We start from the raw sequence: 26389 nt of genomic DNA on the forward strand, positions 1-26389 counted from the left end.
AAGCGCAAAACAGCCACCCGGACGGCGCCTTTGTTTCAGAGATAAGAACAAGAAGTGCTTTGGAATTGCAAGATGTAACATTTGGGAATCTTGAAATCTGTTCTGGTGTCTTTTGGTTGGCTGGGTGGTTGGAGTTTGACAGGGACTCTCTGCACCCTCGCGTTTGCAGCCATTCACGAAGGACATATTGCGGATTGGTCGGAAAGTGCTTTAGTGACACCACTGAAGGGTCGGCAAAGGGGGAAGCCGATTTCAAAATAATTAGCACTATTTCCCTCCTCTCTCGTTCTATAACTCATCTCGGTACTTTTTTGCTCAATTCAGCAGAAACACCTCCCTTCTGGGGCGGCATCGCAACATTGCTATGGAGACCCCGGAAAACCGTTGAACCTGTAGATGTTCCCTCCTCGATCTGGAAATAGCCGACCTGCTTCTCTGCTGTATCCGGTCATCACTGGACCGTTGAGGGCTGTGCTTTTCAGGTCATCCGTCTAGATGTCTGGGGTACATTGTTTCGGTTAGAGAGGTATTTTGTGTGGTTCTGAACTCAAGCTGCTGGAAATCCAGAAGGACGATTGGCTCTAGGGTCTCTGTTTAGGCCCAGTGCCTCTAGAATACAGAGACCGCTTAAAGCTGGCGGTCAAATGGAACATCTGCCGTAGACACTTTATTTTCTTCGGTTATTAAGTTGATCGATTGAATCGGCTTCGGGCCCGAATGCGACTGGCAATGTGCATTGGCCTGAAGTACCTGGCTGGAATGACCAATGAAGACAGGGAATTTTGAGAAAATAAGAGTTGCCGGTGTAAATAAACCAACCATCCAATCATACTTTGACACATCAGCTTTAGCGTGGCGGTACAAAGGAAAGCTTGTAGCCTAGCCCTCCTTATTCGACTTTGGCAAAACCCGTTGGCTTCGATTGGGCCAACAAGCGTGATGAACCAGGTGAACACGTCAGCGGTGAGTTGACGTTTCTGCTAGGGAAGCACTTGCCATGTCAAACTTTCCTCATTTGGTACGAAGGGTCATGCAATGAATTTCGAAACGGCCAAGTGGTCACGACAGACACGTAGGAATCGTTTAAATTGAGAATCTCTTATTTCGAAAAGTAGTAAAACACCCCCTTTCGATGAAGCTCCCAAGTCAGAGAGCTGCTCCGGCTGAGAGCCCACCACAGAAGTTGACCACAATCTTCCAGTTTCGTAACTTTAGAAGAGATTTCACCCGTCAGTTAGATGACATAGTCGGTGCTCTAAACGAGCAGGTCTTCTCGTTCCGAACAATAGGCTTGTTGCTTCAAGGTGAGCATCACCAAGTCACAGAGTTCGTTGTGAAGACCCCAGACTTGGCTGACGATCCTGACCTGAAGCTTCATGTTGAAAAAGCTCGTACAAGAAACGGTGTAACCAGCTTTGGGGCAGGGCCGAATTTTGCAAACAACATGCTTGTTTTTGAAGTGCTTCATACATACCACAAATTTGACTGGTCGAACCTCGAGATGCCTATGCCAATAGTAGGGAGATGCGCCTTGGCTGTCGGAGAAGAGAGGCAGATTTTCCCAGGTCCAAAGTTCCCTATGTCGCATCAGCTCTATGGATTTGGGTCTGAATTGGAGAAGGGCTCAACTCATTATCATGCACTGAGCGGTGGAAGTTTTAAATTTGAAGCACACTTTGAGCAAGTCCCGTGGATCCGTCAAGAGCCTTACTCTCGTATTGTGCTTCCCGGGATGTATGTACCAAGCTTCCTTTTCTTGAGTGTAAAGGTTGCCCATCGTCGTATTCTTGATATGTTGCTCGAGGAGCCTTTACACTTGACCAATGTCCGTGTGGAGTTTCAAGAATTCAGTTGCGTACCTAACAAGTACCTTCAATCGACAGAAGTCCGGAGCAAGGTGCTAGTCGACAAGAAAATATCCATGGAGATCTTCCGAGTTAACAGGTTACTCACACTACCCGATAACTTCTATGATTGTGTGATTCCAAAAGTGGGCCCACGTTTTTCACTGAAGGCTTCATTAGAACATACGGGTTGAAAATCACAGTAGCACTTTCCCACAAAAGTGGTCCCAGCTTCAATGCTTCTGCGTTTGTCGAGCTCAATGTGGCACAGGAGAAGTATGAAAGAATCCATGAGAAGGACATATTCAACCCACGCTATATGGGAACTGACGGAATCGAAACTTGTTATGGCACGCATAGCTCGTTGAAGCCTTTCCAAACATCTGAACCAACTGACGATAGCTTGTCATCCTTCAGCCGTCTAAATGCAGATGAAGCTACCGGAAAGTTCCAACGATACTGCTTCCTGATGCACAACAACCGCGAGAAAGGATGCTTCTTACTATCGGCCGATATCATGAAGGGACCGAAATTCGCTGATAGCAGAAGTGAACCAAAAAGTGACTTTCTTCAAAGTTCGTTGAAGTTACAGAAGTGGCTCGGAAGCCCCACATGGTTACCAAGTCGGAAATGTCTCTGCTCTGGCTTGGCAACCAGGAGGATTACTCTGCCCACTTTTGGAGCTGGTTCCAGCCGCTTCATACCCCTTACTGCTCCTTGTTTAGTAGTTAATGGTCAAGTCATTGAAGCGAACTCACCGAGAGCTTTCACGCAGCTGATCAGGTCATACCCGTACCCATCATGTCCTTTGGGTGAAGAAGGGATCCCACTTTCGATAGTAGTGTCGCTGAATGGGCGTACTTTATATCACCGATCGAGAGAAGAAACTTTTTTATGCGCTACTCCGGGGATGGAGCTAGATAAGTTTGCCGTCTGTAAGTTCATTGTGGCACGGCCCTTCAAGGATGCTAGCCGGTATCAAAAAGTAGAGGACACGGGCATTCGTTTGGAACACATCAGAATCACATTATTGGAGGAAAGATATGAAAATGGCAAGAAATTTGAGGAAAGTACACCCTTGCTAGACGGCCACTTCCCGTGCACGATAAGATGGAGCGAGTTTCAGGATGCTGTTATCGGTAGTCCAGAAGCTCGTACAAGGTCAATACCTCCAGGTTTTCTCGACTGCAGAATTCCAATCGACACAAAGCCTTCTCTCTTTTGTTTCAAGAAGGGCCTTGCTCGCTGGCATGAGTTGGATTGCAGCTTTGTTGTGTCTAATCTGGGGCGTAGATACACCCTTCATTGCAGACATCAACTTTATATCACGCAAGAAACGGGTACGTCATTGATCTGAATCACTGTGTTCCCTTCTTGGGAAGACATGCCGCCAAAGGACATCCATAGATGAGAATCAAGTTTGATATTTCAGTTCATCCAGTGCAGTTTGAGGAAGGGCTCACAGTACTTGGTCTGGCTCATGAGGGTCAGAGCGTAGAATGTGTGAAAGATTCACAGGCCCATGGTCGACCTGTATTTCAATTATCCTCTTAACCATGCTTTCATAAAGAGCACGGGTTTCATTGACTTGTCAACCCAGAAGTTGAGGCATTGCTTGATGAAGCTGGATGTATGATCGCCAAGGTGGCCCCACGCAAGCCGTCGGTCAAAGCAAGAGCTGTCAGGTACCCAATTCGATCAAGGCTTTCTCTCACGGAACCTTAGATCAAGAACTAGCCTATCGTCGTCGAGATCGATCTGCTGCGCTGTGTGAGAACAGATAACTAGGTCCAATTCGGTTTTGAAGTTTCGATGCGGCTCTGGATTAAGTATTTGTACGAATCCCGAAAGCTTTTTACATTTCAAGAGGCGTTATTCCATTAACTCGACTGAGTGTATCGTTTTTAGTGCTCGCAAGGTCCGGGCTATTTGTATGAGTGACTCGCGAAATGGTTGCAAAAACCACTTTGAACTACTTTCCCCGTACGCCCAGAGCCAACTTTCGACTTTAGAAGCTCAAATTTCATTTTTAGCCTCTACTAGTTGAACATTGACGACGAGCGAACAAATCGAACGTACCAAATAAGCACCCCAAGCTTTACGACAAGTTTTAGCCGTAGGCCTTTCATTTGTGGAACCCACGAAGATCAAGAATGAGCCCACCGAACCCAGAAGCCACAGGAGGCTTTTTTGGGTCGATTAGAAATCAAGCGACGAACCTCTTCTCTCAACTGAATCCCACGTCAGACCCGGCAGTGGAGTTGCACTCTCAATTGAATTCCACGTCAGACCTGGCGGAGGAGTTACACTCTCAATTGAGTACAAGCGACAATCCTCTTTGGGATTTTGTGGTCTTACGAAAGAAACAAATTCAACAAAGCGGCATCAGGCTCGAGGGAAATATGGAGCTTGCTTTATTGGTTAAAGTAGAGGATTCCTTATGGTCGGGAGATTTCCTTGGGGGCGATCATCCTGTCAAGGAGTATCTCCTTAACGTCGACAGCCCTGAGATTCTTCCAGAGACTCGTGACGCTCTTAAGCTAAAAGTCATATTGGAGGAAAAAGCCCAGAGAGATCAGCCTGGTAGGTATTATTTGAAGTGGCTTCAAGCAAGATGCTTGCGAGAGACACGCTTTGCCACTACTTCAAGCCAGTCTTACCCTACAACGCTGGCGCAGATCGATGAAACCCTCCAGCAGATACCGGTTGATAGAGTTACGAGAATATCCGATCCAAATGACCCGGCACACCTCTTTTGCAGGGCCCATCGGATGCGGCTCAAAGCAGCGAAGGATAAGAGGTGCAAGCCAGAACTTGATCACCTCGAGCAGTTGCTCAAAATCGAGCTTATCCGGCTTCGTGAACGCGTCCCACCTTGCTGTTTAGGTTTGGCAGCGGGCTTTAAATTGGCTTCAGCACTTAAGGGATACAAATCCCAGGGGATCCAATCTCTTTTCTCGGGAGGATGTGCATTTACTCTTGCAAAAGCCTCCGTTGCATCGTGGAGAAAAGCCAACGAGGCTCGCCGTGGAGAGAGAAGTATCTCGAATCTTGAGGCTCTGTGTCTGGCATTTGCAGCCGCGGCTGGTGTCAGTTCGGCTGGAGTGCGAATGTCAGACAGTGGTCAGGAAACTGCTGGTCTGATTGCTGCACTTGTCTTAGACATAGCGCTGCAACTAGGTCTACTAGGATGGTTCTAATTTGGCGGCAAATCTGAGTGAGCCTTTGATCTGTCGGCTGTGGCTTGTCACGGTTTCGAGAGATCTGGTAACAAGTCCGTTAATGTCACACACGGAGCTTGGGCGCCACACCTTTATAGGTCTTAATACATCTGCCAAACAACGGCGCACCAGTAGGCTCCAGCTCATCTGCCATCCATTGAAGCATTCAGCCCGTGCAAAGCAAGAGTCTGGAGACGTGAAAGTGTGATTTCAACCGTTATTCAACGACCGCTTGTAAAGAACTTCCACTTCCGGCGCTGCGAGATACTCCAGACCGACATTCACGAAGGACACATCACGGATTGGTCGGGGTTGGTGTAGTGACACCAGGCTTAAGGGTCGGTAGAGGGGGGAGGCCTTTTTCAAAGTAATAAAAAATAAATTCCCTTCCTCTCGTTCTTAACTAATCTCCGTACTTTATTTTTGTCGGTTATTATGTTCATCGATTGAACTCTTGAAAATCGGGCCAGACATTTTTTTATTTTTTTTTCATAATAGAATGTATTAGCAGGGCACTTCTAACAGATTATTCCCCTCCATTTGGAGCCAAAACTATATCGCTATAGAAACACAACCCACTAATCAAGCACCCAAATGTCTTTCTCCTACCAGAAAGGCGCGACAGACTTCATCCTGAACTTCAGGCCCTGATCCGTCTAGAGGAAGGCATTTGTTTGATGGTATTGTCTCATCCCCACACGTCACCTACCCATTGGCAGAATCTGCCGTATGGTTTTCTTCATCTCCCGAATCAGAAAGACGGACAATTGTCCCCCTTCTGCTTCAGTTCGTCGTCAGACAAGTGGTAATATGCGTTGAAAGTGGACTGAAGTTCCCGACTAGAAACACCAATGAAGACAGGGAGTTGTGAGAAAATATTTATTGCCAGCTTGAATAAACCAACCGTCCAATCGTACTTTGACACATCAGCTCTAGCCTGGTGGTGTTGACGAAAGCTGGTAGCCTAGCCCTCCTTTTTGAGTTTGACAAAACTTGTTGACCTCGGGCCAACACGTATGCGGAAACCAGATAAACACATAACTGGTGTGTGGCGTTTCTGCTAGGGATGCACTTGCCATGTCAAACTTTCCTCATTTGGTACGAAGGGTCATGCAATGAATTACAAAACGGCCAAGTGGTCACGACAGAAACGTAGGAATCCTATTTATTGGATATCCTGCCGCTCTCAAAAGTTAGTTACAGCAAAACACCCCCTTTCGATGAAGCTCCCAAGTCGCAGAGGTGCTCAGACTAAGAGCCCACCACAGAAGTTGACCACGATCTTCCAGTTTCGTAACTTTAGAAGAAATTTCCATCGTCAGTTAGATGACATAGTCGGTGCTCTAAACGAGCAGGTCTTCTCGTTCCGAACAATAGGTTTGTTGCTTCAAGGTGAGCATCACCAAGTCACAGAGTTCGTTGTGAAGACCCCAGACTTGGCTGACGATCCTGACCTGAAGCTTCATGTTGAAAAAGCTCGTACAAGAAACGGTGTAACCAGCTTTGGGGCAGGGCCGAATTTTGCAAACAACATGCTTGTTTTTGAAGTGCTTCATACATACCACACATTTGACTGGTCGGACCTGGAGATGCCTATGCCAATAGTAGGGAGATGCTTTTTAGTGGCCGGGGAAGACAAGCGGGTTTTCCCAGGTCCAAAGTTCCCAATGTCGCATCAGCTCTATGGATTTGAGTCAGAATTGGAGATGGGCTCAACTCATGATGTTGCCCCGAACGGAAAAAGACTTGAATTCAGAGCGGAGTTTGAGCAACCGTCATGGATTCTTCAGGAGGCCTACCACCGTATTGTTGTTCCCGGGATGCACGTACCTAGCTTTCTCCCCTTAACTTTACGCATTGTCGATGAGCGTTGTTCGGATGACAGGCTCAAGGAGCCTTTCCACTTGACGACAATCCGGGTCGAGTTACAAGAGTTCAGCTGCGTACCTAGCAAATGCCTTCAATCGACAGAAGTCCGGAGTCAGGTGTTGCTCGAGAAGAAATTGTTCCAGGAGATCAGCATGCTAAACAGACATATCACGATACCCGTCGCAATGTATGACTGTGTGATTCCAGAAGTGGGCCCCACGTTTTTCACGGAAGGCTTCATTAGAACCTACGGGTTGAAAATCACAGTAGCACTTTCCCACAAAAGTGGTCCCAGCTTCAATGCTTCTGCGTTTGTCGAGCTCAATGTGGCACAGGAGAAGTATGAAAGAATACATGAGAAAGACATATTCAACCCACGCAGTTTAGGAACTGAAGGAACCGAATCTTATGCCCAATATTTCCGTGTGAAGCTTTTGCAAAAGTTTGGTCCCACTGACGATAGTTTGTTAACCTTTAGCCGGCAACATGCAGATGAATCATCAGGGAAGTTCCAACGATACTCCTTTCTGTTGCACAACAATGGCGTAGAAGGATGCTTCGTGATACTGTACGATGTGATGAAGAAAACGAGGATTAGCAGAGGTAAACCAAAAACCAAACATTGTCAAACTGCCTCGTTGAAGATACGGCAGTGGCTCCGAAGCCCCACATGGAAACCAAGTGGCTTCTCTGGTTGGACAACCAGGGTTATTGATCTGCCCACCTTTGGAACTAATTTCAAGTCCGGTAAACCCCATGTTGCTACTTGTCTAGTAGTTAATGGTCAGGTCATTGAAGCAAACACTCCGAGGGACCTCATGCAAGAAACCAGATCGCCGTACCCAACATCTCCTTTTAGTACAGAAAGAATTCCACTCTCGATGGTAGTGTCACAGAAACAATCGATGGTCGGATCAAGTGACGGAACCGCTAGTCCAGGAATGAAGCTAGATGAAATTGTCCGATGCACATTTATGGTGGCGCAGGGCTTTAAAGACGCGAGCCAATATATCCGAAAAGTAAAGGACACAACCATTACTTTATTACGCATCGAAATCTGGTTGACGGAAGCAACGTATAAAGATGGCGAGTATTTCAAGAATGAAACAATCTTGCTAGATGAGCGCCGCCTACGGTTCATAGATTGGAGCGACTTTCAGGATGCCGTTGCCGGTAGTCCAAATGCTCGTGCTATGACATTACCTCCAGGTTTCCTCGACTGCAGAATTCCAATTGACACAAAGCCTTTCGTCTTTGGCCCAAAAAGCTTTTGTCGATCGCATGTCTTAAACGGCAGGTTTATTGTTCGCCATCTGCTGTGTATCTACAGCTTAGAATGGAGCCTAAACCTTCACATCACGAGGCGAGATCGAGTCGGGCATTGATGTGTATCTGTCTGTTACCAGGGAATACAAGCCGTCAAAGGACATCCAGAGAAGAGAATCTAATTTGAGATTTCTGTTCTTTCCATAGTAAGTGCAGTCTGGCTGTCCTAACTTGAGGTCTGAAGTATCCAACGGTGTTAACACAGCGTCAGGTTGGGTCCACTCCAGTATAAGCTACATTCACACATTGTAGAGATGTGCGAAAATAGCGTCTGATGGAACCCAGATGACAGTTACGTTTCGTCTATCACGATGAAAAGGAGGAAGTGAATTGTGATGTGTCCTCTTCTTTCATCAATCCACAGCACTGCCGGTTATGAGCCCTGTTACCACTTCGATAGCTGTGTTGGGGTTAACAGTCTCGTGCGTATGAGCGATAGCCGTGCCCCACAATTTCCACCATCTAACCAATATCGACACAATCACCATCAATACCCCAAATCCCACAAGCATCCCTCTTTTGCATAATGCCATCAAGAAACCGAAGAAAAAACTTTTGCCATTCTGGTCCGCCACGTGCATCATTGTCTACACCGCATCCAGGTGGTATAGACCTAAAAACTGTAGATCAGTCATTTGGGCACTTTTCGAAAACCCAGAAACCACAAAAAATCTGACCAGTAGAGCACTTTCCCAACCCCACAATCCCGTAAATCTCGATCGGACGATCCATTTTACCCCGGTTTCCCACCTCAAGCCACCTTTTCTTCACCTTGCAGTTACTACCAACACCATCGCGAGAAGCGGCTGCAAGAAAACACAAAATGGCCGTAGTTGCCGAGATAAGCACTCCGATCTCCGTACCCTTATTGGCGTGCGTATCTATTCACGGCAGTTTACAGCGATCCGCTATCCCACAAAAGAAACCCATTCTGCCAAGAAGACCTGTCTCTACTCGAGAGCCAAGAGATGCGAAAGCATCATCGAATACGGTTCCAGCGCAACTGATAAAAAAAAGCCTTGAGAGGCAAGAAGGCTTTCCGATTTTCCTGTAGACTATCACAGGACACCCCGCTGGACCAAACGAGAGCGCATAATCGTGGAACTGGGGTTGGTGATGTTTGGTGATAGTAGAGGCATCCAAGGTCCACCACCACGGCCCCAGGGATGTGATTTATCCCCAGGGATGGCTCAGCTTTTTTCCACAGTGCATGCTTTGTTCGGCATTGGAGATGCCCCGCCAGTGTGTCTGATCGGTATTGTTGCTGGGCGCCATTTCTTATTCACTTTTCTTAGGCCCTGTTATCAACCCACCTCTCGCTTCAGTGCCCCACCTTCACGACAAACGCCGTGCAGCCTTAGTTGTAGATATATAATGGCCGTGCCGCCAGCTGGCCCATATTCTGTAGATTTCACTTAAACCATGAACAAATCGCCAACGTCTTCCATACTTAGGACTCCCTCTGACAGCAAGGAGAAGCCCATGGCGCTGGTGGACTTCCTCGAGAAGGGTGAGGGGGAACTTATTCTGAACGAGGGCTCGCCTTTTGGAGAGGCTGGTTTTGTTGATGATCGTGAAAACGAGCTTAAGAAAGGTTTGAAAAACAGGCATGTCCAGTTGATCGCCTTGGGTGGTGCCATTGGTACTGGGTTGTTTTTGGGCTCAGGCCAGGTTTTGTACACCACGGGCCCTGGTCCCTTGTGGATTTCGTACATCGTCATGTCGGCTGTGGTGTGGTTTGTCATGAACATGTTGGCTGAAATGGCGGCATTCTTGCCCGTGCCAGGTGCTGGTTCTCAGCAGTTTATCAACGATTTCACCGATCCTTCCATCGGTTTTGCCCTTGGTTACAACTACTGGTACGGTTTTTCCATTTTGGTTGCAACCGAAACCGTCGCTGCTGCCATGTTGATCCAATACTGGACCACCGACGTCCACATTGCCATCTGGATTTCCATTTTGCTTGCTATGATGCTTCTTTTGAACGTGTTGCCAGTGCAGTTTTTCGGAGAGGCCGAGTTCTTCTTTGCCAGTATCAAGATTTTTGCAATCACGGGCTTGATCATTGTGGGTATCGTCTTGTTCTTTGGAGGTGGACCCACCAACGACATGCTTGGATTCCGTCACTGGGCTGATGGAAATGCTTTTCATGAGCACTTGGTCGGCGGAAGCACCGGCCGTTTCTTGGCTACCTGGACCGCTATCGTCAGAGCCGGTTACTCCTTCATCATGAGTCCTGAGTTGATTGTGGCCTGTTCTGGTGAAGTAGTCAGACCTCGTCGTATTATCCCAAGATGTGCCAACCAGTTTATCTACCGTTTGGCCTTCTTCTATATCATCGGTTCCTTGGTGATTGGTATCATTGCCGATTCCAGAAGTGAGAGACTCATGGGAGAAAGCGGAGATGCCTCTGCCTCGCCCTTCGTGGTGGGTATCCAAAATGCCGGTATTCCAGTCTTGAACCACATCATCAACGCCGTGATCTTGACTTCTGCCGCCTCTGCCGGAAACTCCTTCTTCTATGCGGGCTCTAGAACCCTCTACTCGCTTGCCAAGAAGGGTTTGGCTCCCAAGATTTTCGCCAGAGTCAACAGATTCGGTGTGCCCATCAACTGTGTTCTTGTTGTTTTCGCCGTGGGCTGTTTGGCATACTTGAACGTCTCCAGTTCGTCCTCTGAGGTGTTTGCCTGGTTTTCCAACATCTCCACCATTTCAGGTTACATTTCCTGGACCACCGCTGCATTTGCCTACACCAGATGGAGAAAGGCCATCAAGGCGAGGGGTCTTGAGGGCAGAGTGCCATACAAGACGCCATTCCAGCCATACGGAGCGTACTTTGTGATGGGCTTTGTGATCTTGATCACCCTCACCAACGGATACGCTGTGTTCTTCGACTTCAACGTTGCTGACTTCATCGCCGCCTACATCACCTTTCCCATTGTTCTTGGCCTCTACGTCGGCCACAGATTGTACTCTTACTTCTGGGTGGGCCGCAAGAGATGGCTCAATCCTTTGGACGAGTTTGACTTCACCAAGTTGGAGATGGTGGAGGATGAGGAGAGAAATTACCACAATCCTATCCCCAGAAATGTGTGGGAAAAGGTCCTTTTCAAGATTTTCTAGATGCCACGAGCCACGAGCCACGAAATAGTAAACGATTCATTAAGCAAGCTGTAGCATGTAGCCTCGGGTTGTCTCTCAATGCCCCGCAAATATTATTGAGCCCCTTGCTATGTGGTCCCATTATCTGGCACCTGAGCATGAAGGGAAGTTCTCGGCGACGCATATTGTGGGGTGTTGTTGGGACATTTCCGTGAAAAATGCTTCTGAATTGGCACTGGCTTCTAAATTAGGGATGCCGGGTATAGAAGTTTTATTGCTGTTGGCAAGCGTCATTTTGCATTTGAGTTGGAGGGGAGTTGGCAGATTCATGCTATGCTTTTGAACAGCAGACCTTTTAAAGAAATCAAATCGAAGAGTGCCACCAGTATGCTGTTCCATTGGCGCTTAAATCGCCTTGAAGGTGCATGCTTCTCCAGCTTTCTTGGTGGTCGTCTCATGCCTTAAATTCCGTAACTTGTAGACTCCGTCAAGACTCTTTGTTTTCTCTACACCTTTCTGAAAAGGCTTTATGCTTTGGGTAGCCAGTCTGAGGAACAGTATTGGTCTCGAAGCTAGATTCTGCCCCTATTTCCTTCAATCCCCGTTCCTCATAAGCGCATCCTCCGTTCGAAGCACCCTGTTATCGTACCTCGTCAAACCGCTGAACAACGCCTGAACATCCGGATCTCTACACCGAGGCAACAACTCCCTCACTGCCTTTCTCGGGTACTCGTCATACCTGAACTTCACAAAGTGGTACTCCTCGCTGGCCATCTTGGCCCAGTACAACTCGCTCAGCTGGTCTGTCACCGTTGGAGTTCCAAAGTTTTTGAACAACCCTCGAAGCAAAACAAAATCGTTGAGTTCCGGCATTTCTTCTCTCTCGTCTTCATCAACCACGCAATTCACCGGCTTCCCATCCTTGGAGTACAAGTACAGCACGAGTATGCCCAACAGCCAGAGGTCGACCTCATACGAGTAGTCAGTGACGCCAAAACAGAGCTCTGGCGGCTTGTACCAGCCTGTAGCGATATCTCCGACTTTCTCGTTCCACGGTTCCAGCGCCGGCGGGGTGTCCACAGGGTACGATATGCCAAAATCACCCAAGACTGGTTTGAAGCCATCGCTGATGAACACATTGGCTGGTTTGATGTCACGGTGGATGATGTGATTTTCGTGAAGGAATTGAACAGCCTCGGCTAGGCCAAACAGAATTCTTCGACACGCGTCTAAGTCTAGCGTGTTCTGCTCCTGGAACTTGTTCTTGGATGGATCCTCCAAGTTAAACTTCATTTTCCGTTTCATGCTCTGCTGCACCAACGAGACCAAATCTGTTTCGTAGAAGGGCATCACAAGTACGTCATCTTCACCATTGGGCTCCTTGTAAGCGTCTATAAATGGCACAATGTGTGGGTTCTTCTTCTCACTGAGATCTCGTAGAATCTTCACTTCTCTTCTGAAATCGTGTGGTTTTCTTACAAAATCAAGATCCACCACCTTAAGAGCCACACGTGTACCTTCAGGCAGTTGTCCTTCATAGACGTCACATGCTGGACCCAGGTACACCTGTTTGATCCGCTTATACATAGATGGAGTAGAAGGTGCGCGAGATCTTGTAACAGTTGATATAGAAGGACGTTGAGGGTGGCATCACGAAATAAATAAAAATTTGAAAGAAAGAATTACAAAGAGAGAGTAGAGAAAAGAAAATTCATGCAACTTTGATTATTATGTTCGGAGTTGTGTCTCTGTGATGTCGTGAGCTGAGATGAGCTGGTCTGTGGAGGCTTTCTGTCTTTGCAGCCATTGCGGGTCTAGCGTGAGAGCGGTACAATAGGGCAATTCTGACTGACTTAGTTTCGGAAATTGGGAATCTGCTGTGCTTCAATTGTTAAATGCTGATCTGGTAGATATTGCTGTTAGCTGGTAGGGTGGAAGCATCCTCTGAAGTTGGACCAATAAACGGACTAAGAATGGTGAATGAATGCTTCCTCCGAGTCAGCTGCTTACTTCTCCAGAAGCCTCGGTAACCACCGGCTTCTATTTCATCTTCTCGGCTCCTGAAACCTGATTTCATCATTTTATCGAAACCAAGACTGGGGAACATCCTCCCACAACCAGCTAAGCACATCTCCTCCTCACCCCCTGCAGAATCCCTATCCCCTCTGCCTCTTCCGCGACGCTCCGTCGTCGTAGTGTCTCTTGTTGTTGAAATTGTTGTTCTGTGCGGTGATGTCGATATCGTCCGTAAAGATCCTACGCTTTGGATACTTCACATTCAAACCCTCAAATGCATTCTCCTTGACTAAAGGCGCCTCAAGGAAATACGGATGCACAAGCGCCCCATCGGCGGATACTCTCGTGACAGGGTCGTAATGAAGCAAGTCTCGTAGCAACGTCAAACAGCCCTTGCTCTTCCCGCCAATCATCTTGTACCAGTTGCTGAGATTGGGCGGGTATGTGGCCCCCTTTTGGAGGAAATGCTGCTGGAATGCGTAGTAGTCGGGATACTTCGGGAGACTGGGCCACTGCTCTACTGTGGGAGTGCCCAAGATCTCAAAGATTTTCTGGAGCTGGTTCTTCTGGAACGGAATCAGCTTTTTGTTGCTCATGTCGAACTTTGCCTCTTCACCTTTAAAGATTGGTCTGAGCGAAAGCAATTCGGCCAAAATGCAGCCCACAGCCCAGAGATCTATAGCTGGAGTGTAGTGTCTAGTACCAAGGAGAAGCTCGGGGGCCCTATACCAGATAGTGACCACGACCTTGTCGCCAGTGTACAAGCTCTGTAGCGGATTGTTGAACTTTCTGGCGAGACCAAGATCGCCGATTTTCACCACTCCGTCGCTGGAGACCATGATATTCGCCGGTTTGAGGTCTCGATGGAAAACCCAGTTTTTGTGGAGAAACGTCACGCCATTAAGCACCTGCCAGATCAACGACTTGACCGTGGTTTCGGGAATCGGCTTCACGTCCGGATGCAGATGGTAGTGGATGATCTGGAGCAAGTCGTGCTCGAAAAACTCAAACACCATGTAGATGGACTTGCTTTCGAGCATGATTTCCATGAGCTTGGTGATGTTCTTGTGGTTGAGCTCTCGACACAATGACATTTCTCGGATCGCCGACTGGGAGATTCCCGTATAAGCACCGCCCTCGTTGTTAGCACCCAAGGCATGGGCCATGCTGGAGTGGTTATCCAGCTTGAATTTCTTGATCGCAAAAAGCCTATGATCTTCCACTGTCTCCTGTTTTTCAAACTGCCGGCCCATCTCCCCTAGATCATCGGAGCTGCTGTTCTTTCCCACCTTCAGCTTCGCCTTGTAGACCTTTCCGTAAGTTCCGGCGGCAATGTACCCGATAACGGTGTAGTTTGAAAGCACGGAGTTTCGGCTCAAGTCCTTTCGGTGCCTGTAGGGTCCTAGCGTCAAAATGGAGTTCAGAGCCATCATGGTAGGCTGAGGTAGCTGCATGGAAGCCGTGGAAGTGGGGCATTGGGTACGTTGTTGGTGGAGTAGTACGGCTGTGGGAAGTTTTGGCCTGCACCGGGCCTGTTTAAGCGGGACACGCCGTGGGGGTACATAAAATGTGGAGTTTTTTGGAGATTTTGGGTTTCGTTGATGGAGGAGCAGCTTTCTGATATCGCTGTGCTGCACAGTACTGGCTGCGAAAGCGGTGACTTTTGGAAGAAACCGGGTGGATGGTGGTCTGGGTACCTATAATTTTTTTGATGAAGGGGAGCTTTTGGAGAGTTGTTGGTGAATTTGCAAATTTGCTGAAATTTGGGTTGAGCGGTTTTGGTGGTGTGTTGATAAGATAGCAAGGCTGCGCAGAGCGATAGTAGATGGCACAATGAGCCAGTGGAGGTGTAGTGATATAGATGTGAATTGAGAAAATCTATCGATGAATTAAATTTACTGGTTTGTTTAAACAATCGGTATATTGACAAATCGAGGAAGGTGGATCTAGTTCGGCTGATGGGCTTCCATGCCCCATTAGTAGAAAGTCAAGATCTCAAAGCATGACACACAGTCCCACTGATTACCGACTTTGATCACGAAGATAACTCGCCTTTTGGAGTTTCGCTGGACTTTTATCAATTCACCAATATTCATCAATAAATGAAGATAGTCGATTTACCATCCTTCCATTTGTAATTTGTTCATCGTGCTTTGGATTTCGCAGCCATTTAGTAAGTGCGGTTGATTCTGAGGCAAGTGGTGTGAAAGAGAGAGTTTACGGTTCACATAGAGATTGGAAATAATCACAGATCAAGGTTAAACATGAAAACAACGATATAACTGGCTGCCTCTTTTACTCTAGAGTAACTCACATAACCTCACCAAAAGGCGCATGATCTGTACTGGTCGAGTCGAGTGGCAGTGGTACTGATCAATACCTTTAAAACAAAATCAAACATAAAAAAATGGAACGCCCCATATGCGCACCAGGAGCTCGTTTGATTACCTAGCTTCTGGTACAACATTTGATGGTGTTGCTTTTGACGAAGCTGCTTCTGCTATCGCTGCTTCTGCTACGGCTGCTTCTGCTGCTTCTCTTGCTGCTTCTGCCTTTCGTGCTTCTTCTACTGCAATTGCTGCTTTGCGTGCCGCTATGCGTGCCGCTTCTGCTGCTGCCATGCGTCTCGCTTCTTCTGCTCTTCTCTCTCTCACTTGCCTCACTTGCCTCTCTCTATCTTTCCTTTCCTCCCTTACTTCTGCTTGAAGAAGTCTTACTAAATACCCGCAACCTGTGGTGAAAGCTCCCATGAATGCACCACCGATATTAGAGAGCTCTTTTTCTGCAAGCCACCTTGGCAGAAATGCATCTGGAGTTTGCCTCTGAAGGCATCCTCCTGTGATAAAGCATACGAAGAAAACGAGGGCGTAGAAGCCGAGCAAGATGCTCAAGGATTGTTTATCCGCCATCAACAAGACAATTCCCTGCAACCAGATCACAAGAAAGGCCCAAGCGTTCAATTTGGAAGAGTCCAATTGTTCCAACTTTTCTTTTTTGTGCTTCATTGACGCGTCACATCTCCGAGAATGCTCTGAACTTCCCCAACCTTGCTCACGAATCTGTTTCTTCATCCGTTTGTCAAACTTATTGAAAGAACAAACAGGAAAGCTTTGAGGAAAAATTTTCCGTTTAGTCTCCATAACAGACAGCATCTTGTCAAAATTCTCCTCGACCATGGTGAAGTACTTATCCCAACTTTTGATCGTGTCGGAATTGCAAATATTGTTTGCAGTAGTATCATGTAAGAGCTTCTCGCCTTCACTCCTTATCCAGTCGAAATCTAAATCAATTTCAGGAAGTACAATTGGCTTGTAAAAGTGTAAGTGTTCCGGCGGCGAAGTGGGTTGGTATTCCTGAAAAATGGAGTTGATGTCGTCTATAGTATCGGAGTAGTATGAAAGGAGTTTATTGTAAGTAAAAGAATTCATAGACCTCCATTCTTCGTCTGCTTTGATGGAAGTATAAGCATCGTAAACAAACCCGCTCGAGGTAAGGTATCCCACAAGACCGATTGCAATAACCACGATATTCAAAATGATGATATGGGTTGATTTTTGTTTCATGAACTCAATGAACAGCATCGTACTGGATCTCGACTTTTTGGTTGAGGAAATGTGAAAAAGACGTGTAGTTGTCGTTTTCGTGGCCCCCCTGGAAAGGCGCTTTTTGCAGCCAGTTTCAGATCTGCCTCAGGAGCACCCCTAAACCAGCCATGTCTAAACAAGCACTTATGTACTTCTTTTAATTAAAACTGAAACGTTTGTTAAAGCTTTTTTTCCGATGGCATGTCTGTGGTATTTATTTGTTGCAGAATTGGTGTGGTTGGCCTTTGAAGACGAGCTGGTTCATGGTTTTTGTGCATCACTTCTGAGGAAGCACCCAAACAAGTCAATAAGGCTGTGGGTGAAATTTGAAAGAATCTTCAACGTTTAAAACGTCCAATACTCTCTAAGGTAGCGTTTCAGGGGACAGGCTTCTGTGCTTTGGAGCTCACCTCTAAAGTTTGGTTCCTATGAGAAAGTTGCTTTACAGATCGAAGGCCAACACCGAGAAATTTAACACCACTTAGCAAGATGAAATACTACATTATGCTCCCATATGTCCTTCTAACTTTAATCTTGTTCCTTCTTCGCTTCCCCAGAAACACCATCTCCTCATTCATCCCACTACCGATGATGGCAGCCTGGCATAGCTTTTCCACAATTCTCATAAACTGTGAATTTTGCTGACTCAGAAACTTGTAGCTTCGAGGTCCAGGTGAATGTGTAGTTGCGTCCAAACGAAGAAAAGAACAATGTTCCTTTCAACGCGGTGTTGCGGTTGTAAGACACTTCCATTAGAAACAGCTTCTCATCCTTTGGAATGCTGATATCAAAGACATGAGCAGGGATGGAAATGGCACGAGCATGAGGACTGCCGGGAACCACATCGTGAAATGACCTCCACAGGAAGTTACACCCCTTTTTGTTTTTGAGATTCTTACTGAGCAAAAGTGTCTTTCTCGAGTGATTACAATATTTGTGACATTCACAGTTGATACGATCAATTTCGATCCGCTGTAGTTGAAAGACAATGTCTCGCTTCAAGCCATTTCTTTTGGCCTCCTCAAAGCTTATCGGAAGCACAAACTTGATATCAAACACATCATATAGTTTCGTTCCTGGGGTCGCAAGAAATGTATCGTTCCATCTACACTGCCTTTCAAAGCAACCACCAGCAGGCCGGCCAAGACAAACTGCTAGAGGGAATTGCTCGTCCTCTATGGTGTAAAAAGAAACGCAGGATGCTCTTTTGAATCTTCCAAAATCGATATTCGAGAGGTTTCCAGCAACCTGTTTGCCGTGCATCATACACACTGCAAGATAGGGTTTTTGAGTAGTTGAGCTTTCGCCGCCGTGGATGGGCCGGTCTATCATTTTCACGGCAAGGTGGGTCGCTTTTCCAGTTTCCGCCTTAAAGCAATCATTGCGTTCAATCTTCTCTCTTGGCTTCCAACCTGCCGACGCTTCCATACCCAAGTACAATACCGCCCGAGTACCACATTGCCATGATCGAAGCAGATATCCAGAGAGTTCTGGCTTGCTGATATATTTGCGATATGTCTCCAAAATGCCTTTCATCTCGGTATTAAGCTCAAAGCTTCTCATGGAGTAGCGTTCTGGAACTTCGGCCCTTAGCCCAAGATACCTTTCGTCGTTGGTAGCATCGCTTTGCTTGATACGCTCAGCCTTCACCTCCGCCATATTCAACTCGAAAAACGACTCCAAAGCGATTTTGGGGTGGCTTTTGCTGCAGAGTGTGATGTGCGTTCTCAAGCCATAGCTTCTTGTGAACCCTTGGCATGAGAAACTGGGACCCACCTCGGGTAATTCACAGTCGTACATTTTCTTTGGAATTTTGAAGGGCGTTTCAGAGGCACGTACAAAGTGATACATCTCCTTCTCAAGCAATGTCTTGTTCCTCACTTCCTTGTAAAACTTCCCATGCCTCCACACACAAGTGAATTCCTGAAGCTCAATCACCATTCTCGAGAGAATGAAGGACACAGAATTCAGATCCATTTGAAGCTGTAGAAGGAGAATGTCTGGAATGGCCGTTCCGGGAGTCACAATTCGATGATACTCTCTTTGGGTGAACCAAGAGGGCTTTGCATAGTCAGCCTTGAGAGTTACAGAAACATCTTTACTGATGCTGTACTTCGATTCAGCAGGAAACTCAGACCCGACTCCAAAAAGCAGGTGAGTCATCGGGAACTTTGGGCCTAGGAGTATCTCCCTTTCGTCTCCCATTGCTATGAAGCAGCCACCAATAATCGGCATGGGCATTTCATAAGAACACCAGTCAAATGTGATGAAAGTTTGACGAACTTCAAAAACGGCTTTTAAGTTTTCCGCATGTGGGCCCGAACCAAACGATGCAACCCCGTTCTCGAGTCGTGCTTCCTTTAAAACTCCACCTAAATCAAGGTGCTCTTCGGATGCCACAAAATGTAGCTCTGTGACTTTTACAAAATTGTCGTGGATTTTGCAACAAACCTCTTGAAACGTATACCATGGCCCATTCAATTCGCTTCCAAACTCACTTGCTATTCGCCGACCGTCCCCTCCCAAGTTTTGGAAGACAAATGCAGTGTCTAGTTTCAACGGAAGGTGTGTCTTTTCGGTCTTTTCGGTCTTTTCAGTCTCTTCAGACTTTTCGGTCCCTTTTCGAAACTTCTTGAATTTCTGGATAAACCTTTTCATCAGCAGGCAAAGAACAGAGCTAAACTATCGAGTTCATGCGATAATGGCACATCACAGCGGATATGAAGCAATATCTGTAAAAGGTGAGTGAAACCAGAGGGGTCATTCAAAAACTATTCAAAAATATCTGTGTTGTACAAGCTGTGCCTTCCTCTTCGGGAGGTTCCAGGGTGTTCGATGGTCGTCTATAGAGGTTGGTACCCAATAATTCTGAAACTTCTGCTTTTACTAACAGGCATTTTGTAGAGGACAAAAGGAAAAGAGGAAAGAGAAAGCAAAGTCTACGTTCTGCCTTCTTTCTTCTTCATGGAAACCCCTATCTAATTCTACATGGAGAAAAAACCATCGTATCAGCTTCCAGGCCTTGATTGAATGGAATGGAACAGATCTGTTGAACTACTTCAAGGGATACTGACTGAAAATACCTTCAGATAACAACAATTTATCTTGCATGGATCTCAGGCTTCATTAATTCAATTTAAATGCCGTTTTAATGGGGGTAGCAAAACCCCATCAAAAACACAAATGGCCAGTACATATTGAGGAGAACCTGGCTCACAAACCAACCTGACAGGTACTTTTCATCAGCCAGCAAGAGTATCCCCAGAGTTGCTGCCAAGAAACAAGCAAACATAATCAAGACGTAGAGGCCAGCCAACGCACAAGCTCGTGCTTTGCTCTGGCTACAAAACATGATAACAAACATCATGCCCATTGGAAGAAATAGGAGGCCAAAGAACTCAAGAAGTTGGCTGTTCTCATATTGCTTTTTCCTGGACTCAAGGGAACTGTCCAAGGCATCTGTGCATCTTCTTGTGTAGACCCTGGTTTTTACTTGTTGGAACACTTTGTGGTTGTTTAGCCAGGAGATCTGGTCAAGTAGTTGCTTCTCCAATGGAGCATCGCCATTTTTGGCTAATTCTAAATGCTTTGTTCTCAAAGGACCCACTTTTTGATCAACATAATGCTCAATCTTCCATGAGAAATCCCACTGGCGTCTCTGCATTTCCAAACCACAAAAGTTGTCTTCAGATACGTTGCTCTCGAAACGCTGGTTCTCGGCCCAAAGTGTCTTCTGAATGTAAAAATAGACCTCTTTGGAATACCCAGATGACAGAATGTCATGGGCGTCATTCGCCAAGTGGTTTTGGGAAACATCCAAATGGATATCCTGGATCATGCTGAGCGTTTCGTTCAGAACACCGTGCCCCTCGGGTAGAGTAATTGATATGTTTTCAAGGACTCTGCCTTCCATCCCAAGTTCTTGGAAATGGTATGGTAAGACTTGTAGGCGAACCCACTGGGGATCATGTAAGTTGCAAAGCATGCCCCCACCACAAGAGCTTTGTGTAAAAACCTCATTCCGACTAGTTGTTACTTTTTATTTGTTTAATGGGATTCACTGGGTCAACGCTTTCTGGGTATTGAAGTGTGGAAGGAGAGAATGACTGGTGTGTTTGTGACCTATTGAGAAAGTGGAGTTTTTGCAACCATTCCAAAGCTGAGCACGAGCATGATTTACTCCAAAGGAGGCAAGTAGTAGACAAATGATATAGTGGGTTTTCCTACGATTGGCCGAAAGGTTGGGTTATTTGGAATCTGCCTTACTTAGCGGATTTGCCATTTTGAAATGCTTCAGCTGGAGCCTCAATGTGAGCATTGGTGAAGGAGACTTACCGTCAGGTCATACAAGAGAAACAAAGCACACAAGTCAAATGTCGAAGATGTAAATGAAAAGACCATTTTACTGGAGACAGAGAGATCTTTCTTGGAATGACGGCGTACATCGAAATAGGTTGTAGTGTTCTCATGTCTCACTAGAGTTTCTGGAAACTCAGTCTCTTGAACACTACTAACCATGGATCGCCTCTGCCAGTTAATTTTGCCCTTAAGTTCATCCAAGTGGCCCAATACAACCACTGGCTACACTCACATCCAAAGCAATCGTAATTATCGTAAAGTCTAAATTGCCACAGCATATTGTCGGATGCCACTGTTGGGCCTCGACACTCATCGCTGTTTGTCGCCTTTCATGGAATAGAAAACATACTCCTTTGATCTACCGACCAGGGCCTGGAGACCCTCGTCAGCATGTATTAGTTCTGATCGGCATTGTCTGGCCATCGAAAGAACCTCCGCCTTTCCGACGCCTTTATAAAAATCCGCATGAGCCATATCCCATGTAAGCACCACCGGGGCACTCCGCTTATCAGTGGTCCTGCTTTTGTTTGCCGGCCCAGTCCAGTGTTTCTCTGAAATTGCTGTGGCTAAAGAAAACCGTTCTCAGCATTCCTCCCTAATTCCCATACTCCCTGTCGTCGTCCTTACCCTCGAGCTCGCCTCTGATGGCCTCCATCTTTCTGGTCTGCTCCTTCCACTCCTTCTCCTCGGCGCTCTTGTCGGTGTCCTTGGCGAACAACGAGTCCTCGGGTCTTCTGTACGAGCGGCCCAAACGGTCCCACAAGGTCGTGAACTGACCGTAGTTGTAGTTGAAGTACAAGTGGTGCACTGTGTGGCAAGCGGTTCCGTTCACCACAGGGTCGTTCAGCATGTACTGGCCATCGTGGATCATGACGGTCCAGAAGTTCACGAACGTGAACAAAAGGAGGTACGACACCTTGTGCAAGGGGAACACCAATGGATAGAGGTGGTATGGCAACGACTGGAACCAGCCGTCAACAGGGTGGAAGGCGTGGGATGCAAAAGGCGTGCACACGATCCACTTGTGATGAGGCTTGTGCAACTTCTTGTAGACAGAGGGCCAGTGGAGCCATCTGTGGATGAAGTAGATACCGCAGTCTGTGAAAAGAATAAAGGAGGGGAATTGCAAGAAGATGGCCTTCCAGCCGCCTGTGGATTCGTTGACGGAGAAGTACAACTTCGAGAAGCCGTTGAGCTCGGCCAAGAAGAAGGGCACCGTGAGGAGCACCATCACTGGGATAGCCGTGGTGGCTCTGTAGATCTCCAACGACACCTGGTTCTTCAAGTAACGAGGGTGGTTGAAGATCTTCTTGTCAAACACGAAAAAGTACGAAAGGGACGCCACGGAAAAGTACAAGATCCATCCAAACACAGCCGTAATAACAAAGATGGATAAGAACTCACGCACCAAGTTGCTTCTCAGAAGCATCGACGCGTGGGTATACTCGTCAAAATCGAAAAACTGAGGAAAGTGACCATAAACCTCGTCTTTTCTCTGGAGTTTACCCGCCATGGAGGCCAAGTAGGTCACAGGAGCTGGGATGCCATGGGTAGTGGTTGCGTTTTTGGAACCAAAATGGCTATTGAAGTACTGAGCCACGGCACCGTCCTTAGGCAAGGCCTTGGCGTAGAGCTTATCAAGGACAAAGGAGTCTGCGATTTCCAACACGAGATCCATTGGGATTTTAGCGAACTTTTGAAGAAAAGCGTGGTTTATAAGTACTCAGGCCTGGCGGGTATATGGGTGCGTTTTCTCGTTTAGAAACGAGCTAAACGAGCATCGTCCGACTCGGTGGTGGCTGCTTGTGTGCAGGTCCCGAGATGCCCCAGGTTGACCTGAAATTCCCGGCTCCCACGGGGGAGGGCAACGATTCAGATGGAGCCCTGGTTTATTTAGGCGTTGTTGGGTAGCATCCGTCGGAATTGGGTGCACATTTCTCCGGCAGACGTCGGCCCGGGTGGATTCCGAAAAATCGTCTGGTCACGTGCGTTTGTCCACGTGACCTGTCAGCCCACTATCTCTGCCATCTCTGGGCCCATTCCGGCGTGTACGAGGCGTGGCCCGATGCGACCTTCACTGTAGACATCTAATTAATAATCGGACACCCGTACACCATGAAATCCGTTGCCATGCGTACACAAAGCACCTTGATCTGGCGCCATGCGCTGACAGGGAGATTCGTATACGGAGAATTTAGTTTATTTTGGGTCCATTAAATATTTGATATTTTATAGAGATTAAGAGAAGAAGGTAAAGGATGTTTGCTGGTTTAATTTGAGAAATTCGACTAGTTGATTGTAGGTTCTTCCTCGTTCATATCAACTCACCAATGCACAGCAATTATTGGTTTGAGACACAAAGCGGTGGAACCGGAGGTGGCAACTTTTTAGATTTCGAAAAGTCACTTCGGCAGATGATGAAATCGCCGTTATGCCCCTGACTTGACCTTCCTGATTGGGAAGGCGTGTTCGTTTGGTTGCAAAATGGCCTGTTTCTGCAAAGCCAATGAAGAAGCACAGAATGGAAACCAGAGCAGCTCAGGTGACCGTTTGGGAGTAGTGGGAGGCTTTAGGTGAAATGGGGAAGTTTTGATTGGACGGTTTTTGACGATTTAGTGGGTGTTTGCAAGAATGCATGAGGAATCGGTATAGGTAGTAGGCTGAGAATCGCAGGTATTGCAATGTCCGTGGTTTGTTGAATTAGAAATTAGCTCGTGCGTTTAGTTGTTTTGTGCTTTTCGGCATTTCTTATTTCGTGGATTCAAAAGTTCAGTCTCGGTGTGGTCCGAGATTAGAACCCTATCACTGCAATCTCTGATGGTAGTATCTCTTTCGATAAGCCTGAACCAAGATGATGTGTTCCTCGCTTTCCAAATTATATTCAGTTTTCTCCTTAGATTCGTGAATTTGAACATTTTTCTTCTTTTCCCCTTATTCATAAAAATACCTTGTGCACTAGCCTCCGTCAAGTACTACCTGAGTGCTTCTTAACCGAGCTGCAAGTTCCCCTGACTCTCCTTAACGACAAGCATTTAGCCCAAGAAGTCTAGAAATACATGAGCTGTTTCAGAATTACTTTGATATTTTCGGTTGGTGAAATCTCGCTTAATTCACCTCAAGCGTATCTTTGATCCATGTAGTGCTCATCAGCTGAGAAAATCGTATTTATCCACTTTTAGAGGGCACTTTTAGTCTCATCGGTGAATCTTCAGGCTTTACATCTCCAGGCTTTACTGTCAGCCTCACTTAACCCACTTCTGAAAGCAAGCTCTACAATACATTCATCGATCATTATGATGTCATTAATACACACGATTCCATAGTAAAGAATCCCAAATAAACGTTAAGAAGAAAGTCAATAATGCAAGGTGGACCGGCTCTATGTGGGGGTCGCCGGTCCGTTGAACGACACAGGCTGGGTGCCTGCCGTGCAGATTTATGCAATTAATGAAAGCCGAGCGGTCAGCTTCCACGAGGGAGCCTGTGGCTCGTTTAAATAGCATTGGTGGCTGGAGCGGTGCCAGGGGACCCGTTCAGCGGCCGCTGGTTGATTTTTTCGTAGTTGATGCTTTTCAAGATGTCTCTGCCGCCCTTGGCGATCAAGATCTGGGCGAGCTGCTCGCCAATCTCCTCGGCTTCGGCTTTGTTGGAAACGAAGCCCTTGACCTCGCCTTCCACGTACTCCTCGCCGTTGGGGCTGACAATGATGCTTTTGAAGTCGAGCTGCTGGGTTTCCTCGTCGTATTTCGTGCTGACGCCCAAAGGAACAGAACAGCCACCTTCCAAGATACGCATTAGCGATCTCTCGGCGGTACAGCGGAGGGCGGAAGGCTTGTGCTCCAATTTGCTCAAAACTTGCTGGACAACCAAGTCGTCTCTTCTGATTTCCACGCCCAAAGCGCCCTGGCCCACAGCGTGGTACATTTCGGGAGCATCCAAGGCCACGTCTATGCGGTGTTCCAAGCCGAGACGGATCAAGCCGGCGGCTGCCAAAAGGAGACATTCATAGGGGCTCTCTGGGTCGTCGAGTTTGGACAAACGGGTGTAGATGTTGCCTCTGACGTCCTGGAAGCGCAAGTGGGGGTAGTTTTTCAAGAGCTGGGCGGAACGGCGGACAGAAGAGGTTCCAACAACGGCGCCCTTGGGCAAGTCGCTGAGGCTCTTGTAAGGAGAGCCCTTCTTCATGACAAGGGCATCACGGGGGTCTTCTCTCTCCAAGATGCAACCCAACTCAAACTCGTCGGGCAAGTTGGTGGGCATGTCCTTCAAGGAGTGGACAATCAAGTCCAATTTGGGGTATTCGTCGACGGGCTCCAAAAGCAAGATTTCGAGCTCCTTCGTCCACAACAGCTTTCCGCCAAAAGAGTAAAGCGGCTTGTTTTGGATCTTGTCGCCCAACGTCAGAAGCGCCAAAACCAGGCAGTTCAAGTGGTGGTGGTGACGTTCGATCTCGGCCTTGACGATCTCCAGCTGGATTACCGCCAACTTGGACTTTCTGCCACCAATCTGGATATGGTTATTGGGCACGTCGAGCATGGGCATATTCTCTGGGCCGGTGTTGTGAGGCATGGACGATGTTTTGATGGTGATTTTGGAGAAAAAGGAATATTGTGGGCTGGGTGGTGGGTGGTGCTCTTTTTTTTTTTTTTTTTTTCTATGAAGTCGGTGCTTCTTTTCTCATGTGAGAGCGAGGGAAGAGGGTGCTTAAATAGAAGAAAACGATCGTCTGGCGCGGGGGGAATGGGCCACTAGGAAGGCAGATATTACTGATGAGCACATCCACATGAGCCAGGGTGGAAACACACCACAGGCACGGAAAAAGAAATAAAAGTGGGAGAGTATAAGAGGGGCCGGTTTTCCATCACACTTTTGTAGTTTTTAGATTTCTACGTCGTCCCGGTTGGTGTTTTGGGTCGGTGGTACGAATGGGTGCAACATGTGAGAGGGTGCGAATCGGCCCAGGCATCTCAGCCAGTGGGGCGGCTTTGAAAAACAATAAAGGGGGAGGAAAAGGCGATATTTTCTTTTAGATGATGTTTTACCTTCTTTAAAGTTGTTGATCTTTGGT

The 26389-nt window shown here is 47.1% G+C and overlaps 6 protein-coding genes across 6 annotated transcripts; 2 read left to right on the forward strand and 4 right to left on the reverse strand. All coding sequences in view use genetic code 12, as the record gives it.

The window, feature by feature from the left end:
* Positions 1-1132: 1132 nt before the first annotated feature.
* CXQ87_001994 (uncharacterized protein) lies at positions 1133-7649 on the forward strand (the record flags this gene model as incomplete). Its single annotated transcript, XM_025480516.1, has 5 exons — positions 1133-1976; positions 2015-2392; positions 4101-4711; positions 6316-7396; positions 7588-7649. The coding sequence occupies 5 exons, from the start codon at positions 1133-1135 to the stop codon at positions 7647-7649; spliced, it is 2976 nt and encodes a 991-aa protein (XP_025334816.1).
* Positions 7650-9682: 2033 nt separating this feature from the next.
* Positions 9683-11383, forward strand: CXQ87_001995 (uncharacterized protein; the record flags this gene model as incomplete). The annotated part of the gene is made up of 1 exon (XM_025480517.1): positions 9683-11383. The coding sequence occupies one exon, from the start codon at positions 9683-9685 to the stop codon at positions 11381-11383; it is 1701 nt and encodes a 566-aa protein (XP_025334817.1).
* A 573-nt stretch (positions 11384-11956) lies between these two features.
* On the reverse strand, positions 11957-12949 carry CAK1 (cyclin-dependent protein kinase-activating kinase; the record flags this gene model as incomplete). The annotated part of the gene is made up of 1 exon (XM_025480518.1): positions 11957-12949. The coding sequence occupies one exon, from the start codon at positions 12947-12949 to the stop codon at positions 11957-11959; it is 993 nt and encodes a 330-aa protein (XP_025334818.1).
* A 569-nt stretch (positions 12950-13518) lies between these two features.
* On the reverse strand, positions 13519-20800 carry SSN3 (cyclin-dependent serine/threonine protein kinase; the record flags this gene model as incomplete). Its single annotated transcript, XM_025480519.1, has 4 exons — positions 13519-14817; positions 15949-16969; positions 17609-19131; positions 20171-20800. 4 exons carry the CDS (start codon positions 20798-20800, stop codon positions 13519-13521), a joined length of 4473 nt encoding a protein of 1490 aa, XP_025334819.1.
* A 1116-nt stretch (positions 20801-21916) lies between these two features.
* On the reverse strand, positions 21917-22999 carry ERG3 (C-5 sterol desaturase; the record flags this gene model as incomplete). The annotated part of the gene is made up of 1 exon (XM_025480520.1): positions 21917-22999. One exon carries the CDS (start codon positions 22997-22999, stop codon positions 21917-21919), a length of 1083 nt encoding a protein of 360 aa, XP_025334820.1.
* A 1814-nt stretch (positions 23000-24813) lies between these two features.
* HEM3 (hydroxymethylbilane synthase) lies at positions 24814-25890 on the reverse strand (the record flags this gene model as incomplete). Its single annotated transcript, XM_025480521.1, has 1 exon — positions 24814-25890. The coding sequence occupies one exon, from the start codon at positions 25888-25890 to the stop codon at positions 24814-24816; it is 1077 nt and encodes a 358-aa protein (XP_025334821.1).
* Positions 25891-26389: the final 499 nt, after the last annotated feature.

Source organism: Candidozyma duobushaemuli, assembly GCF_002926085.2.
Source record: "Candidozyma duobushaemuli strain B09383 chromosome Unknown B_B09383, whole genome shotgun sequence".
NCBI lineage: Eukaryota > Fungi > Ascomycota > Pichiomycetes > Serinales > Metschnikowiaceae > Candidozyma > Candidozyma duobushaemuli.